We start from the raw sequence: 19,832 nt of genomic DNA on the forward strand, positions 1-19,832 counted from the left end.
TCTCCTTTTTTGTGCTTCGTTTATTTTTAGCATTGTTTTGGTGCAACTGCAATAATTTGTCGTAGTCATAGCATATTATGTTTTCTTTGCTTTTTTTTTTCTTTGGTTCTTTCTAATTTTCTTGGCGAATATCGAATTAACTATTCCACATCTTTAAGGTTAATGAACTTGCAACTGAAATCAGCTGTTTGGAGCGATAGCTGATGCTTCTGCAGGCGAAATCTTTGCTGTTGTGACATCAATCTCTGATTCTGCTTCACAAATTTTCTTTTCTTTTTCTATTCTTTTTATTTTGGCAATAGAACGACCACTCTAACAAATGAACTTCGTTCAGGACAAAGAAAACGAAGTTAATTGGTAACAGAAGAACCAAAAGAACAAAAACAAAATAAAGAAAGGGAAGAGCTTCTTGTCCCACAATAATATGGAAAAGTTGATTAAGGCGATTAGATAAAATACAGGAAGGATTTTTGCAGTTCTCTTCTCTGTCAATTTTAGAGTTCAAATATTGGGATTGTCAGTTGGGCTAGGAAGGGCATGTGTCAGGTTTAGAGTTCGAATGTTGGGATAGTTAGTTGGGAAGGATGTGAAGAGAAAATAATTAAGGTTCAAATACTGAGATTGTCCGTTAGGATAGGAAGGGTTTGGGATGAAAATAATTAAGGCCGATTTTTGTCTCTTTTTTTTTTCTTGTCAATTGTTATCAGCTACTCCTACTCTAACATATTTCGGAGAGAGGGGGTAGGGGAGTTGATCCAACAGGATCATGGGGAACCGACATGGACTGAACCAGTATCGGACCATACAGGTGTATTACACAGCCATATGGATATTAGAGAAGCTACATTAAGTGTCAACTTTGATGGGAAACAAGATTTGAATCATCGACCTCCTATTCCGCCAAGACATATGGTAGCCAACTACTCTAGAGGTAGTTGATTATTAAGGCGATAACATAACGGATGCAATGCTATTGTTAAAATATGTAATTATTGAGTACATGCTTTACTACCTCATACCCTAATTTGTGATTTTCTAATGTAATATAATTATCTTACATTTATATACTTTCCCTATTTAATCTTATCTATCATCCCTTGTATTTATTTACTTTCCCTAATTAATCTTATATTTTCAAAAATATAACACTTCAAATATATTTTAATGTATAAGGCACTCGTTGATATAATAATTATCTTGATTTATAGGAATATATTACTAGGACGCCAACCTATTAAAATTGTGCAACATTGCCTTTAGTCAAAAGTTGTAGGCTTTAGTTGCATTTATGAGTTGGATAAAAGGGATAATTTCATAAATCTCTCCTGAAGTTTTTGACAATTTTACTTGGCTCCTTTAACTTCTATGTACTTCCCCTAGCAGAGAATTGGAATCCATTGCTGATATAATGTGTGGCAAAATGGCTTTTATATCCTTAGTGTTTAGTGATATTAACCGAACAATTCCTAATAAATCACTATTAGATTATATTTGAAGGAAAGCAAAAGAAACTTTTGCAATTGTCTTCAGCAAATTGGTGCAAATTTCTCCTCCAAATCAAAATGGTAAGCTTTTCTAATAATAGTTACTTTACTATTAAAAAATTAAGCGTCCTATATCATTTAATTTTTTATTTTGGCCATTATATTTAGTTGAACTACTTTGTAGATTTAGCTATTGATTAGTCTAATAATCCAAGGTTTGGTAATTCATCTGCTACATATTTTTAAATTTGCCTGTAGGCTTTTACTTTTTGAGCTTTTTGTTTGAAAAGTTTTAATTCATTTAATAGTTTGTCAAAACAAATAGTTGCAACAATTACTATGGCGTCTTTGGCACCAAAGTATGTTCTCTCTCCAAAAATCATTTTTTTATTCAACGTTTCTTTGATTTATATAAAAGTTTCAAAATAAGGGATTTAAGTGAGATTTCAAAAATTAAGGGGATCCAAGTGAAATTGTTAGAAAGCTCAAGGGAAGTTTCTGAAATTATCCCTAAACAAAAGTCGTTCATGTGGCTAGAGTAGAGCAAGAACTTTTTGCGGCTTCGGAATGTTTTGTTTTACAAATTATTGGCAACAGACAAATTTCCAAAATTCCGTTTTCACTACATGATTGTCGTAGGCATTGGCTGGTGAATCAACTCTTGAATCGTTTCATGGTTTTCACTAGATTTTTAAGTGATTATGCATTTTATGAAATGTAGAAAATTGTAGCTGAATACCTGATCACTACTAATATACTGTTCATCTTGGCAGCTGCAGCTCAAAAAATCTATGTTAACTATCAAAGCTACATTGGAAAAATTCTCTGCAATGTCAGGCCTCAACCCAAATTTGGCAAAGTCTGAACTTTTCATGATTGGTGGTAATGTTGAACTGGGTACGGTATTTAGTTCACTTATTGGCATGCCACTTGGATGCTAGCCTGTAAAATACCTTGGTATTCCGTTGGTGTCTACAAAGCTCACATCTATGGATTGCCAACCTATTCTAGACAAAATGTTGAGAAGGATCAAAAGCTGGTCAGCTAGGAAACTATCATATGGGGGGTGCTTGATTCTGATTAAATCAGTCCTAAATAGTTTTGTTGTGTATTGAGGTAGCATATTAATTATTCCTAAGATGCTTATTAAGAAAGTGGAAAGTGATTGAATGCTTTTTTGTGGTCAGGTGTTGAGATGAAGTCAGCAAACACCAGGGTTAGTTGGTGTGAAGTGTGTAAACCAATGAAGGAAGGTGGTTTGGGGTTACAAAACTTGAAATTGTGGAATACTTGAAATTGTGGAATAAGGCTCTATCAATTAGACATATATGGGATATATACCATAAAAAGGACACTTTGTGGATTCAATGGATCCATTTTTACGTGCTAAAAAATGAGAGTTTTTGGGCAATCCAATCAAAGACTAACTGTTCTTGGTGTTGATGGTGGATGAAGCTGTTGAAGTTGAGGTTAGTAGTGAGAGGCTACATCAAGAAGGTCACTGGCAATGACAAACAGACATTTATCTGGCATGATAGTTGGCATCCTATAGGAATTCTTAAATATCTTTATTCTCCTCAATTACTGAAGCTGCTTGGAGTTTCAGAAAATGCTAAGGTTTCTGCTATAATCAAAGAAGCGAATTGGAATTGGACAATGGGTAAATGTTAGAGAGGTAAATTGATATAGTTGATAGATGCCAGCCCTTCTTATTTTCTTCCTCTTCTAGAGACTAATGATTAAGCTGTTTGGACATGTGTTGTTCATGGTGTCTATTCAGCCAAATCTGCTTTAAACTATTTTCATCTCCTAGGATTAAAGTGCCTAGGCACTTACTGGTATGGGGTAAGAGACACTATCTCAGGCATTCTTTTATATTATGGCTTGCTTGTAGGCAGATATTAAACACGAAAGAGAGACTATGTTCTTGGGGATTGAATGCTAATCCTATATGTGAGTTGTGTTCAACATATGGCGAAACTTTGGGCCACCTAATTTTCTAGTGTCCATATTCCAACTATGTGTGGGAACATGCGCAACAAAAGTGTTTGGTGTATGGCCATGCTCTTGAATGGGATAGTGAATTGCAATGGATGATCATGCATTGCTCTCAGCAAAACTTTTTGTTTCTCAAGTAAGAAGGATCACGTTTGTAGCTACTATGTATCACTTGTGATGAGCAGGAATCAGCAGGTGTTTAAGAAAATATTGCATTCTCTTGAGTATATAGTTCATATGATTCTTAAGGATATTCGAGGCCTGGTGATATGATGGAAAAAGGTGGATAGAAAGTAGGAAAATTTATAGCTATGCGCTGAACTTGATATTCCTTTGCTTCATTGATGACATTGTAGTATAGATTACATGTTTCTTTTCTTGATTTGATGTATTTGACTAAGGGCAATTCCTTCAATAGTGTACATTCTTCTTTGGATCAATAAAAGATTAGGAATTTAAAAAAAAAAAAAAAAGATATACGTAGGGAGTTTTGTTGCCATTCTTGGTATCCTAGCTTCAGATAAAAGTAATAGAGCTTCAATATAATTCTAAAATTGTTCTAAAATTTAAGTGTAAGTTTGATTTGAATAAGTGTTTGAGATTCAATTATAAGAGTTCTTGATTGAGAGTGTCGTCTTGAGTGTGCCACTATACTTGTTTCTTTGAGTTTTCACCTAAATAGTGACGAATTTAAATTGATTGGTCTAAATCACATCCAACCTACTATATAAATATACACTAATAATATTTATTGTCCCTCATATTTATGCACTTTCTCTAATTACAATTATTACCTTCCATTATATTTATACACTTTTCCCTATTAATTTTACCTTTCAAAAAATTTTAACACCTAAAATATATTTTAATGAGTTGACAGTGAACACCTATTAGATAGACCCATATCTTGTCATATATTATTATTATTTATTACTAATCAAATTTTGAAAAACAAAAATTTAAAACAACGAAGGAACATGCAGACCCAAATTATAGGAGAAAAACTAAAATATAGTCAATTAGTGATATGAAAAAGTGTAAATAAGACGGAAAGTTTTCAATGCAATAAAAGACATAGGAAGGCACATGTTTTATTAAAGGAAGGATAGAATTTATGAATGTTGAAATCTAAGAGTGAGTTTGATAAAATTGAAGTCTGAAATTTGAAATCTGAAGTCGATTCCATTAAGTTATTGACTTGTTAAGTATTAAATCTAATACATTTGAGTGCATATCACATTGATAAGTGAATAGTTTATTATTTAATTTTGAGAGCAAGTTTTGTCTAGAAAATTCGGTACCACTTAATTAATTTAGATGTTTAATTTTTTGTTATCAAATGGTTTGAATATGTTAATATCTGAATCCATTAAATTTAAGTGCTGAACTGAATTATCAAACAAGACCTAAGTCGAATTGGGAACCACAACTCTCCTAGCTAGATCACATCGGCTTATGATTATTTTCCAGGTTTTCTTTTTAAGCAAAATTTCACTTTAGACCCTTAAACCATAAAGACACTCTCATTTTGGTCTTCCAAATTTTTTTATTTTGGACACTTTGTATCTTAAAATATGCAATTCATCCAATAGAATAATCAAAACTAATGAAATTGTAGGTAAGTGATGTCAAAAGTTAAGGAGTAAAGTGTGATAAATTTCAGACTTCAGAGAATAAAGTGTTCAAAATTGAAATTTAAGGACAAAATTGGGATGGATTTGATATTTTAGGAGGTAAAATATCCAAAATTAAAGTTAAAGAGCTAAAGTGACTTAAAGGGCAAAAGGTTCATTCCAAATTGAAATTTACCCTTTTGTTATATTATAACTAGATACTTACAAATGCAAAAAGTGTACAGGCTACAAAGACTTACCATAACTTTAACGTTCGAAAAATCGTAAATGTTAAAATATTACACAGATGCATATGGCAACAAATTATTCCAATTGAACAATACTCCATCAAATTAATTACTTCGAAAGCTTATAAATTCACCTAATCATGAGCTCCAATACATACCAACAACCTCTGAATCAATTATGGATCGGCAGTTTTCTTCTGTGAAGGTAATGAAGGGATTGTGTTTTTTTATTGTATTTTCCATGATGGTTATATCTGATGCCTCAAGCAAGAAGCAGATTCCGATCAAGGAAGCCTTAAGCCGCTCAAACAAGATCCCTCTCAAGTCCATCAAGATTTCCTCACTTTTGTAGAAACAGTACATGCATCCTTTCCTCACTCATGCTTGTGTACATATATCTTAGTGCTTATGCTTCTGTATTTTGCTTTTGTTCTTGTTTTTGTTTTTTTTTTTAGGATTTATACTCACTTTTTGATTATTCTCTTCTTTTTTCGTCGGTCGCTTTTTCTTTTAATCGACTAATCTCTTGTTTAATCTGTTGAAAAGTTAATTATGGTTTCCATATTTGCGAGACTGATACATGGTTGCCTCAAATGACAGAGTCCAGATGGTGATATTATTGATTGTATTCATATTTACCACCAACCGGCATTTGATCATCCTTTACTCAAAAACCATACCATTCTGGTAAATCTTTCATTCCCACACAAGTATACGAATGAGTTTGCAAAATAATGCAATTACAAAATAAAATCCTATATAGTTTACCCAAATAGATTGGGCTAATAGTTAGGGGAAGGTTCCTAGAGTGTGCAGTTGAATGGGAGGTGCCCTGCGGGAACAATTACTATCAGAAGACACCGAAACACAAGAAACATCAAGGGACATGCAAAGGAGAAACACCGAAGTGTTGCCCAGCTTTCTTCAGTTGATTTCAAGCTTGTGCCCAATTCTAATCTTGAGGTACCACAAGCAGTTGATAGGAATTAAATGTTTGTACCTTTCTTGAATTGTTAAGTTTCGATAGACATAGTAGGCCAAATGATCAAAATATTTCTCCAAGTATTTTAATAGGGTTTTTCTATTTTGTGCTCTTAGGACACATGATAAGAGGTGGATCCAAGTGTTAGTTGTTCAGAAAAATTTAAAGTTTCTTCGTTTAAGTTTCCTAAATTTAGGGGTAGATGATAATGTTTAAAATTTGAAGTGAGATACGGATAGATGCTAATGTTTAAAATTTGAAGTGGATCCATCTCTTATATTTTGTATGATTATCCTGTCGCTTAAGGGCGCAAAATAGAAAATTTCTAGTAATAAAACTAATATCTTTATATGCTGACAATAAATCTTATATACATTGACAGTTTATATACTATTACGGTTGGATATATGATATAGATGTAAAATTTCGATTTCAAATTTAGATTATGTATCATATATTCAATGATAAAAGTATATATACTGTCAGTGTATAGAAGATTAATCCTAACTTTATAGAAACTTTGTATTGATTAGTTCTGATGATTGGACGCTAATTAAGAAGGTCTTGAACTTTATCTGACAATCTTTTCATATTAGTTGATTTTCGCATTTTTATTTGTTTAAGCGTGCATTTGGTTATGTACAAAGTGGCAAGTACTTGGGATCAAAGGCAAAAATAAACGTCTGGAAACCCCAAGTTCAGAACCATGAGTTTAGCTCGTCTCAAATTGCAATTCTTGGAGGTCCTAATTCAAATCTCAATGCCATCGAAGCTGGTTGGATGGTACTTCATCTGTATAATCTTTTATAGAGTACTCATTTTGCTGTTGCATGTATAAATATGCAGGCATTGTCTCATGCTTTATAACATGCATTTGTCTCAATTTCTAAAATGATAGGTATTCCCAGATATTTGGAGATAACAACCCAAGATTCTTCACTTATTGGACTGTAAGTTAGTAAATTTAGACTGAAGTCAGTAAATTTAATCTAAATGTATTGTGAATTTTGTACTGAATGGTGGCGATTTCAACGGAAAGATGGCTACCAATCCACTGGATGCTATGCCGGGCCCGGGCCGCAGGGGATTAGTCGGGTCCGTAAGGATTGACCCGGACATCCCTGTGTCGAAAAAAAAAAATCCACTGGATGCTGCAACTTGCTTTGCTCTGATTTGGTTCAGATTAGCAAAAAGTTATCATTGCGAGCCACCATTTGCCCCATTCCTACCTATCATGGTCCACAATTCGATATCACCTTATACATTTGGAAGGCAATGGAACTCAAAATGGATGCCAAATAAACATAGTTCAGTATTTAAAATGTTTAAGAACACCCTTTTTCTGACATCTTAATCCTTCAATTTTATTGCTTCTTCCCTATACCCTTTTTTTTTCTCTCTGAAACATACTTTATAACACATAATAGCTGTAGAAATCGATTAATGAAATTCTTTTTTGAGTTTTTTCCATTTGTATGTCTGGTGGTCACTTGTTAGTACACTTAAATCGTAGTTAATGTTAAAAATTAATTTATGTAGAACTTTTTAAATTCAGCATGTTTGATAACAAAAATGCCTTACCACTTAATAAACTAAACACCACTTAATTCGTGCACAAAATTGCAAGTGAAAAATTTTAACTAAATTTTCTGAATTGATAGCACACATTATACCTTTCACACATATAACACACTTTTGTACAGGCTTCAATACAAAATATACATTTACTCTCTTTCTGTTTGACATGCACACACTCAAACACACACAACACACAAAAATATATACGCCTAAGAACTACATCTCAATTGTTTCATTATTTTTTCTTTCTCTCTCTCTCACACACTTTTATTTCTCACTAGATACACAAAAAAGGAATTCTTTTTAAAGACAAAAATATAATACTTGTGCGATATTTTTATTTTTTTTTAACTTATATTTTTGCTATTATTTATTAATGGAAAAGATATACAAAAACATTCCTCTTACATGCGCCTAATTTTCCGAATTCAAGGCATCCCTAATCTGTCAAGGCGAATTGCCCCACAAGCTTCCCTTGGGAACGTACTAAAGCTGTCATATACCTTGACTTGTTGTTGTGGATGAGATACACCCACATTAGACAACGCAACAGCAACTGTGTTATGCGATATTTTAATTCAGCGCTATATTTCAATTAGTTTTCAAATAGATATAATTATATCAATTCAGCAACTTAATACTTTTAGCTCTTAATTTTCGGATTTCAAAGTTTAGTTTTATGAGGCGAGACAATTTGGTATGTGAATACACACACCAATAATTACTGCCCTTCTTTGCATTTATAAACTTATGTAATTTAACTTTACTTTTCTAAAAAGAAAAATTACACTTGAACTCAATCTTAACAAGTTCGCACCAAAAACTCCTTAGATGGCTCCTTTTTTTTCACTTGAATTCAAAAAATTTATCTCATGGAAGTTTTCTTTAGGACCCAAAAAAAGATGCGTGGTGGCTACAATATGGAAACAACACTATACTTGGTTACTGGCCTGCTTCCGTATTTACACACCTGGCTGACAGTGCTTCCGTGATCGGATGGGGGTGGAGAGGTGGTAAACTAGGCATCAAATGGCCAACATGCTATAACTCAAATGGGTAGTGGCCATTTTCCTGAAGAAAAGTTTGGAGGATCAAGTTATTTCAAGAATCTTCAAGTGGTAGATGAATCAAACACTTTGGGTCCTACAGGAGAGCTCAACATTACCGTTGACAAGCCAAATTGCCTCAACATAATACTTGGAAAGCATGATAATGACTGGGGAGATTTCTTTTACTATGGAGGACCAGGGACAAATGATAATTGTAGATAATGCTTAGGCACAAATGAATGATGCATTGGCTCGGTACATTACATAATAAAATTTGAATAAAGGGGGCTCACGAATTAGAAAATATGTGGTCATGAGTCAATTAAGCATCTTAATACTCAATAGGAAGTTAACAAATCAAAGCAAAAGAATGTGGCGTTCTTTTCCTTAAGGCCTTTCTAGGATGCTTCATTCGACATCTAGGAGATAGATATATGACGGGTATTTTACATACGTACAAGTTAAAAAACCGAATTACACCCGTTCACTGCAAGTATACAGGTCAACTAGTAGTTTAGGGTATATATCGGGTCGATCCCACAGGGAAGAGTGAACAATTACCGGTATTACTAAAGCTTCTCTATTATTTAGACTATCAATGAATTATAAGAAATTTAACCTACTGAAATTATACAAAATAACAAATAAAAGCTCCTTAGGTTGTGGTATCCCTAACTACTCATGCAAGTGCTACATTTGGATCATTGAATACTACATTTAGGCTAGTTATGGTGTAATTTCCTTAAACATGTGAAACCTACTTTCGTAGTGAATCAACTATACTCATAACTAATCCATACCTATTTTCATGGTTATGAAATTAGTTACAAGTTCATTTCTTCAATGAAATTACATGAAATGAATCACTAAAAACCACATAAGTGCACCTCTACTTTCGTGAGTGTACTCCCTATGTTTAGCACTTCTTGAACTAGTGTTAAATCTCAATTTTCATTGCAGAAACAACACCTTAGATAATCACAATTAATGGTACCAAATTAATCATGATTTAAGAAGCCAAAGTGCTAAATAACTTGCTCAAATCATAGCAATCAAATAACCAAATAATAAACACTAACAATCATAGAAAGTTCAACCAAACCCAAGGCTTAAACTTTAAAAACACATATTACACACGAAATCCAGAACTTGTATATTAACTAAACTTGGAATCAAATACAAAAGATAAAGAGTTTGGAAGGAATACAACCCTTGTCACATGAGCTTTCTTCCTTGCCTTCTTCATCCTCCATCTTCATCCTAATCTAGATAATAAACAAGAATGGTTGAACTATACTACTCTATACTAAGCTAAACTAATACTAGGAAGATGAAAGAGCTACATTTCTGCAGACTCCAAGCTTCTCCCGTATGTCTCTCTATCTCTTACTCTATCATCCCCTTCTCTCCATTTTGCAATGAATTTGGCTATTTAATGATGAAAGGTGGTCAAGAAATGAAGCTTTACACTTTCTCCTTACAACTGGTAATGTCTCTCACATGTCTAGCATCACATGTGAGTTGGTGGAGGTGAAATTGAGTTTTACGCGTATAAAGCAGCCTTTTCTGACCAGTGATCCGAGCTGCTACAGTGCCTCGGATCCGTATGGATGCGAGCTAGGATCCACTAACCCAGAAACAGCCGAGGGTTCGGATGAATAGTGGATCCGAGTGTGGATCACTTGCTCTGTTTTTGGCCCAACTTCAACCGATCTTTTCTTGATGTTAGAGGCTGAACCAGCTCATGTGTAAAACACGAAAGTTGTAGCCTTTTGAGTTATCTTTCCAATGCATCAAGAATCACCTCATTTGGATCTGTGTAGGCTGAGATATGACTGAAATACCCTTGTCTGCTCATTGCCCTGTTTCAGCTTCGACCAATAGCAACTGACTCTGTACTTCGGCTTTTTTGACCTAGAAAACCTTCAAACTGGATTCAGATGTCTTCACCAAAGTTGTAGATCTATCTCTTATCTTCAAATGGGTTCAAGAATCATCCTAATCCGATCATTGTAGCTCAAGTTATAGCCGAAATACGAAAATGTGTCAAAACTGTGAAAATACACAAAATCCAAGTAAAAAATGATAAAAACCTCATTTAATTGAACAAAAGCATTTTATACCAATTATAGCCAAAATGAATTATTTTCTTCCAATAATATACCCAAAGTGACTAAAAATAATATAAAATATCATACAATTATTACGTAAATTAGTCACTTATCAATATACAAATGAGCAAGAATATGAATTCAAGCAAATGGATAGGCCCGTCAATTGATTTTTTTTTTTTTTTTTGCTGACAGAGTGGGTGTCCGGGTCAATCCTTACGGGACCTGACTAATCCCACTCCGGCTCGAGAGGAGAGGCCCTTTCCCCCGAACATGATAACCATTGGGACTCGATCCCTGGTGGGAGAGGTGGACAACGACTTTCAAGGGGTTGTCGTGACCAAACGAGGAGGGGCCTGTCAATTGAATTACATGAGTTGATTTTTAACATATTCGAACTCACCTCGTATAAACTACCATTCTTTTGAGCCCAAATTCAATTCAATTAAATTCACAAGTTTGTAACTGATGCTCAACTCCCAAAAAAAGTGAGGCAATGGGTCTAATTTTGGTAAACCCAAACTCACGTGATATATCTTTCATGTTAACAAAATCTATTTAGACGAAACTACCAGCAAACTCATAAACATTCTATAATATCTAAGTAAGGTTGCAACATGAAAAAAAAATGTTTGAATTTCTTGATGAAAAATATTATAATTTATTATAACATCCATAAACTTATTGACTAGAGATTAAAAAAATAATTTACCATACAAATAGTCATCTAAAATACAATCAGTTTAGTACTTTAGCAGTGGCTACTCAAAAAAATAAACAATGCATTGTATATATGTGTGTGTATTAGTCGGACTGAGTTTAGTATAGCCTAAACTCAGCTCATATTCAAATCGGGTAAAATATTTTAATCCAAACTCAAATTATCTCATATTTTATAGGGTAAATTACATTTTACCCCCTGTGATTTATCCTTTTTTTACATAACCCCCTATGGTTTCAAAAGCTATACATAACCCCCTCATGATTTGGATTAAAGTGTCAAAGTAACGGAAATAGTCACTCGTAACGGAACTTCTAAAAATGTCGAAATTACCCTTATAAATACATGACACATTGACCCCGTATGATTTTTATATTTTACCATTTAACTCCCTTATGATTTAATATTTTATCATATAACCCCCTTATGATTTTCAAAATATACACATAACCCCCCTTGGTTAATACATAAATTTTAACTTTACATAAGGGTATTTTTGACATTTTAGGTGACGCCGTTATGAATTATCATTCCCGTCACTTTGACACTTTAATCCAAATCATAAGGGGGTTATGTATAGCTTTTGAAACCATATGGGGTTATGTGAACAAACGCTAAACCACAGGGGAATAAAGTGAAATTTGCCCTATTTTATAAGATTCAGCCCAATAAATTTAAGCATGGGTAGACTGAGTTCGGGACAACACTACCCAATTGATAGGCTTACTAGTGAATTACGTTTGAAGATTGGAAAATTTTTTTCAAAGAAGATAACTCTTCGATCGTAGATATATAAAGTGCTTGGTAGTCTTGGCAGAAGATGTATCAAGCCTGCAGGATTGTGTTGAAAGCTTTTTAAAAATGGGATTCAAATTTCGGGAAATTCTGGTTTGAAAAGTTCAAAATCTTTGTCTTCTGTGCTTCATTTTATTTTGATAGTGCTTTTCTTGGTAAAGATCAGATTAATATCTTAACAATTGAGGTGAATTAACTTGCAACTGAAATGATTTATTTGGTGCTATAACGATGCTTTCCCAACTGATCATTTTTTGTTTAATTAATTATTACAGGCCTGATGATTGTATTTTCGGATTTTTTTTTTTTTTTTTGTAGTTTGTTATACATGGATTTAATAGTTCTGTTTGCAGTGGTTATAATAGATTTAAAATTTAGGTTTTACATATAGGGGGAGAATTTCCATTTTAATTCCTGAAATTGAGGAGTCATGACATTTACCCTCGTATAAGTAAGAGAGAGATATGTCTTCTTCTTTCTTTTATTTTGTCTGGTAATTGCATAGGTGAATGAGGAAGAACCAGGAAAATTTTAGATACACAGGAAAGTACTTTTTTTTTTAAACTAATATTACGATCATTATATGAACTGTTGGTTTTCTAGCATAAGAGAAAAATACTTTTAGATCTCCAATTAAATTGTTAAAAAGCTATGAAGATGAGAATATGACCTATGAATCTCTTATATTTTTCTATTTGTTCTTCAGTTTTTCTAGTGCTGAAGTTCATTTCCCAGATTATATAGTCTTTCGTCAGAAAAATAATCACATATCCGCTCATGGATTTTAGTGAATTAAAAACAAATTTAATCACACATCACTCTACTTGGGTTTTTTTTTTTTCCTTTTGGTTGAAAGAGAAAATCATGCTTGGCAACAAATGACCAATCTAAGACTAACACAAAAACACTGTCATAAATGGCCAACACCCTACAACTAAAATAGGCAGTGGCCATTTTCCTAAGGAAAGTTCGAAGGCCAAGTTATTTCAAGGATCTTCAAGTAGTTGATGAATCAAACAATTCGATACCCCCTTGAGAGGTTAGAGTTAGCGTGGACATGCCAAATTGTTATAATCTAGTTCTTGGAACATTTGATGATTGGGGAGCTTCATTTTAACTATGGAGGACCCGGGAAAAATGGCAAGTGTTCATGATGTTTTTTATCTGTGTATTAAATGTTGTTCGTTTTGTATTCTTGTTTTACATAGCAAAATGTTTGAATGAAGGGGTTTCCTAAATGTGTCAATGCCAGAATATCTTTTTATGTTATCATTTTTTTTAATAACAACAAGAAAGGTAACTTTGTTCTGCATAATTTATTCAGATTTTTCAAAGACCCACCCTACAAGTGATACCCCTTATATTATCATAATCTAAGCCAATCACACACTTAATACAATAACCGAATTCAGGTGTTTGCTTTTAATTTTGTCATGTCTCATGTCTAAGACACAATATTAAGCCCTTTCAAACTCTTTTTTTTTTTTTTTTCCTTTTTTTAACCAAAAAAAATCTTAGATTACCAAAACTTCCAGGTCACAAATTGGATACCATTACAAACATAAACATAACAAGTCTAATGAAACTGAAGAACCATACAAGCTAGCGGAATCACAGGCTGGTTGTAAATTGTAAGATGAACTTTGGGTGGGTACCAGGGCCATAGCAAACAATTAACGCCTAGTAATGCATCACTATTCGTGCACACGGTTTTCAGTTATTTTTAGAAAATGATCATGTAATTAGGTAAATTCCTATAAATAGATGTGATTGCTAATGCTCTTTTAGGTGAGTGCAGGTTAATATGTCACTAGATCTTGTCCAAGTTAGTGTCTTTGTGATAAGTATCTTGCTGCTGCTTTTCTGTATAACCATAATAGATTCCTATGGACAAGGCATGATTAATTTTGAACAAGTGAATACGTAATGTAAGACATTCGGAATTTATTGAGAATAAAGATGAAAAGTTAAGAATTATAAAGGAACTTGCACTCCCAAAGTTAAGACCGAAAAAAAATAAATCCAAAGGGAAATATTGAACGTAATTAAGGACATAGCGTTCATATCTAATCTATCTATTAAAGTCAAATTTAAAAATACAATTAGAAAGCACAACTATTCTCGTTACATCTGCTTGGGGTTACAAACGGGGCTGGAATGGTTGCAGAAGCAACCGTTCCTGAGGGTTATGTGTATTTTGCACATGGCATAACTCTATTTGCATACGATGTAACTTACTTTTAACAATACTTAAATTTAGAACAAAATTTTATGGGTCTCACATATATTGTTAAAAACAAAATACAAGATGAAATCTGGACCTTACAATTTTTTTTAAACTAAATCTTGGCCGTAAACTGCCAGGAACGGTTGTTACCTGCAATCGTCCGTGCCCCTCAGCCCATGTGTTACACATTTTCCTGATATACACCCTGTTACATAATTTGTTAAATTGACAAATACCTCAAAATATATTGACTAAAAGAGATGTTTTAAAACCTGGATTTTTATTCATTATTATATGAAATATGTGTCAATTTGATAGGTGGTGTAACAATAGTGTAATAGAAAAAGTAGAAGTAGAAGATCCTTTTGGTCATAATTTTTTGAGTTTATCTAACGGGTGTATAATGGGAACTTGTTAACATATCTAAAATTCTCTCAATCTACCATATATACACATATATTATAATTTACTCTCTCTTACATTTATATATTTTTCCTATTTAATCTTACCTACTCTCCTTTGTATTTATTTGTTTTTCCTAATTAAACTTACATTTTAAAAAATATAACACCTAAAATATATGTTAATAGATGTCCATTGGCTGCCTGTGCCCCTTTTTTTTACAACTTTTTGGATGTAAGGCTATTAAAACTTACCATATAACGTCTGCAATGGCCATTTTCGTCGAGAAAAGCTTGGAGGATCAAGCTATATTAGGGTTCTTCAAGCAATTGATGAATCAAACAATTTGGTGATTCCTGAAGATATCATCACTCGTGTTGACAATGCAAATTGCTATGATGTAGAATATGGACCGTCTGCTCATCTAGGAGATATGTTATTCTATGGAGGACCAGGGAAAAATGATAATTGTCCATGATGTTTTTTCTCTGTGATCTTTTTTATAATTTCAAAAGCTATGCACAGTCAGTTCATCCTAACAATAAAAAAAAAAGTCAGTTCATCGTTTAAATTAAAGTGTCAAAATGACGACAGAATTTCTATTCCATAACAGTCCATACTTTTAAAATTCGAATCGTTAAATGATGAAATGACATATAAACCTTTCCAACCCGTCTTCAGCAAAGCACCATCTCTGTTGCTGCACCTAGTTATTATTCTTGTTTTCTGTAACCATGATGGTTGCCGAAGACAAGGCCAAGAAAGAAGAGACAGCTTTACATTCACAGGTTGATTTCGAAAAATAAAAATCAGAAAATGTACCAGCAGGTCATCAATGGGCTATGAATGGTGAAGGAAGCGGAGGAGAAAATCGGATTTGGAATGGTGGCGAGGAGGGCAAGGCGGAAGAAGAGCCATAATGGAATAGAGAGGAGTGGGTGATGGTCCTGGGCTCGGATAAATTATGGAGGGGAACTAGTAGCTGCTGGTGGTGGTGGTTGTGGTCGGTGCGATGGTGGTTGAACTTGAGGGAGGATGCAAGAGAAGCGGTTGGAGGTGGTGATGGTGGTTGAGGAAGGAAGACCAAAAGTTAAAGAAGATCTCTCGGGGAAGAAGGTAGTTTACCATAACTGTAATTTGACCCATGATACTTTTAAAAAAAAAATGTTAGTTTCACTTAAGAAATAAAGAAAAGAAATACTCCCTCCGTCCCACTTTGATAGTTCTGTATTTCTTTTTCATCTGTCCTAAATTGTAATCTATTTTTCAATTGAAGAATGTAGTTGTATTTTAATTTTTTTAAAATATTCATATTCAATGTAAGTAGTTGTTATTATAAACCTACCCCATTTAATGAGAATTGATTCTTTTTTTATCATCAATTCAAGTTCCCATAAAGTTGTACTATATTTAATGTGAGGGTATTTTAAAAAAATAACAATCTAAATTTACTTTTCTAACAAAGTTAACTACTTTTTCTTAAAATGTGTAAAAAAAAAAGAACTATCAAAGTGGGACGAAGAAAATATTAAATTATAAATTTGACCACTATTTAATTTTAGTTTGACAGAAAAGTTCGGGCGACAATTTAATCCAAACTATTAGAAGATACATAGTTTTAAAAGTCATATCAAAGTTATGTTAAAGAACACTAGATCAAAAGAGGTATACATGCAATTTATCATTTTTTTATTCTTGTCAATTATTGTAGACATGACAGGTAAAATTTGTTGCACAAGGCATGTCAAAATCTTCTAAGATTCATATTGTATAATTGACAAATTTAAAAGTTATTAAGAACCATTTTCTTGTCATGATTTGAACCAATCAAACCTAATTAAAGCAAACAAGAATCCAACTGTTGCTCTGCACACTCACTTAATACTAATTCAATTAGCCATATGCACTCTGTTCTCTGGATAAAGAAATTTGTGACATCTTTGCCACAGGAAGAATGTGACCTAACCAAGCTAAGAAACCCATTTAGAAACACACGGAGACCCGACTCCGACCCGGATTGGTTCCGGACTCAGGCCTAAACCCATCCAAACTAAAACCGCTGAATTTTATCGCCCTTCACCACCGGGTTTGCCTTGGCTATGGCATCCCGGCCCTGGCCCTTGAAATCGAAGGTACAATCGTGCTTTTCTGGGTATCTGTGGAGCCCACAGAAGGTACTACCACATCTGCAGGTGAACCCCATCACCCCTACTTTTTTATTGCAACAAAAGCACCTATTACTCTTCACAACCGCCGCCGGCGCCGAAACCGCTTCCTCCTGCCTCTCAACTTGCTCCGCCGCCGTACCGTAAGACTCTGGAGAACCCACATGAGAAGCATCATCGGCCTTTTTCTGAGACGTCACGAGCTTCTCCAAGGCAACCTTAGCAGCTGCCTTTTGTTGTTCTTCCATCTGGAAATCCTTGTAGCACTTTGAGCAGAGATTCATCGTCGCCGGCGAGCCGAAAAATCCGCAGCCGTTCGCGCACAAGGTCGGCTCCGATGGCTGGTAGCTGGTGCCGTCGTTCATCTTGTTTCCTTCAGAACCCATCTTCAGATAGTCAAGGATTTTCTTCTTCTGATTTTTTGGACGAAATTTTTCAGAAAACAAGGGAGAAAGAGTGCTTTCAGGTTAAGGCTGCTTCTGTTTCGTGGGGAAGTTAACTATGAATAAATAGAGGTTTGGTGGTCAAAAAGCCTATTTAATGACGGTGGATTTGGTGAATTGACGCGACTACCCTCAGACCGAGTCCACATTGGAGCCGGAGATAGGGATATAATAACCAGGGTGTAGACTAGATTGCCCTGGGAAAGAACTGCAAAATCCAACTTCGTTAACACGTTTAATTAGTGGTCAAGGATAGTCTTTACAGGATAGTCAAGGATATTCAACAAAAGTCAATAACTGGAGTTGAAAGAAGACAAACCTCCTAGGTAGATTGGGTTCTTGGGTGGTAGTATCTCACTTAGTAGTAGAGTTCCCTCCTATAGGAAGTTTATCCCACATCGATTCAGGGGTTGGGTTGGGTTGGGTAGTTAAGTCTCTGGGACTGCCTCAAGAGTTGCCGGCTTTTGAAGTAAATTCTGGGATTAGGGTTAATTAATTCAACAAAAGTCAATAACTGGAGTTGAAAGGATAGTCTTTACACTCTCAACAGATAGTTGTCAGATCAGCGTACTATACTGGCCTGCCTTCTTGTTTTTTTTTTTTTTCGGACATGATAAATTTTAATCTAGACCTACTCCTATTTAATACTAGGGAAAAGGGAGGTGACCTAAAAAGGTTAGGTGAGAGCACGAGATGACTGAACCACCATCGAACCATTGATCCAAACGGGTACCTATGCATTCGTCGACGAAACTTTTCAGGAAATTCTGAATTTTTAAGAATACAAATCATAAAATTTAATTCCTTAACCTATATTTAAATAGAGGTTTAAAACTCTCTTGGCCAAGGTTACTCGCTTCCTTGTTCACCTGGCTGCAGATAGTGCTTCAGTGAGTGGATAGGGTGGCGAGGTGGTAAACTCCACAATAAATGGGCTACACATTACAAGTCATATGAGTAGTGGTCATTTTCCTCAGGAAAAGTTTGGAGGGCCAAAATTTTTCAAGAATCTTCAAGTAGACAACCCAAATTGCTAGAATATAGTGCTTGGAAAGCATGATGATGATTGGGGAGATTTCGTTTACCATGGAGGACCAGGAAAATATGGTAATTGTCCACGATGTTTCAGGTACTGATTAATGATGCCCTGTCTCTCTATATTACATAATTAAATATGAATAATAGGAGGGTTTTTTAAAAGCATATATGATACTTTTCCTGTCCGATATGGTAAGTCAATTTTTAACCTTTTCCTAAGTGCTCAATGCTACGAACATCTTCTCTTTTTTTTTTTTTTTTTTTTTTTTTACTGCAAAATTTTTCATATTGTCACTTTTTAGAGGCATGGAACGTAAATTTGTTGCATACAAGGTATTTCAAAGTTTTCCAAGAATCAATCTGTAATTGAAAATTTTTAAAATTTTGCATGGTCCATTCTATTGCCATAGACATATGACGTAATTAATAAGCTGTGGCACCCTAAAAGAACCCTGTCGATTATTTCAAGTACCAAATTGGTGGAGTTATTTTCATCAAAATATATCTACGTCATATTATGTTTTACTTACTAAACTAATGTATAAGTTGTAATGCCAGTTCATATTATTTCAAAAAATATTACAATGAATTATAGGTAGTTATTTCAACAAATTTAACTAAATTTTTTTTATCATCCCAATGAACCGAAGTTGCATGGGGTATTATTCCGTTAATAAATAAAACAATTGATTGAGTTGATCATGATTTTGTTGGTAGATATTGAAGGGTTGCACTTCACATTAAAATACAAATCAAACCTCACCACTTTATTTTGCAACCCCACCTTTTTTCTCACATCGTAGTCCCTTTCTTTGGTGCCAAATCAATCATTCCTGGAGCTAATTGCAGTTTGTTTTCAGCAAACTACAAAAGCCTGGTAAATGATGAAAGATTAGATGGAAAAGATCAAGATGTTTGAAGGCTCGCTAGATCAAGAAACCAAGATTTATATTAGGAATCTTCTATTGCACCATCACC

At 34.1% G+C, this 19,832-nt stretch overlaps 1 protein-coding gene across 1 annotated transcript; it reads right to left on the reverse strand.

Moving 5' to 3' along the window:
* Window positions 1-17,082: 17,082 nt before the first annotated feature.
* On the reverse strand, window positions 17,083-17,885 carry LOC113700549 (zinc finger A20 and AN1 domain-containing stress-associated protein 7-like). Its single transcript, XM_027224442.2, has one exon. The coding sequence runs from the start codon at window positions 17,757-17,759 to the stop codon at window positions 17,259-17,261; it is 501 nt and encodes a 166-aa protein (XP_027080243.1). The 5' UTR covers window positions 17,760-17,885; the 3' UTR covers window positions 17,083-17,258.
* Between the last annotated feature and the right edge of the window lie 1,947 nt (window positions 17,886-19,832).

This window comes from Coffea arabica, chromosome 1c (assembly GCF_036785885.1).
Source record: "Coffea arabica cultivar ET-39 chromosome 1c, Coffea Arabica ET-39 HiFi, whole genome shotgun sequence".
Taxonomy (NCBI): domain Eukaryota; kingdom Viridiplantae; phylum Streptophyta; class Magnoliopsida; order Gentianales; family Rubiaceae; genus Coffea; species Coffea arabica.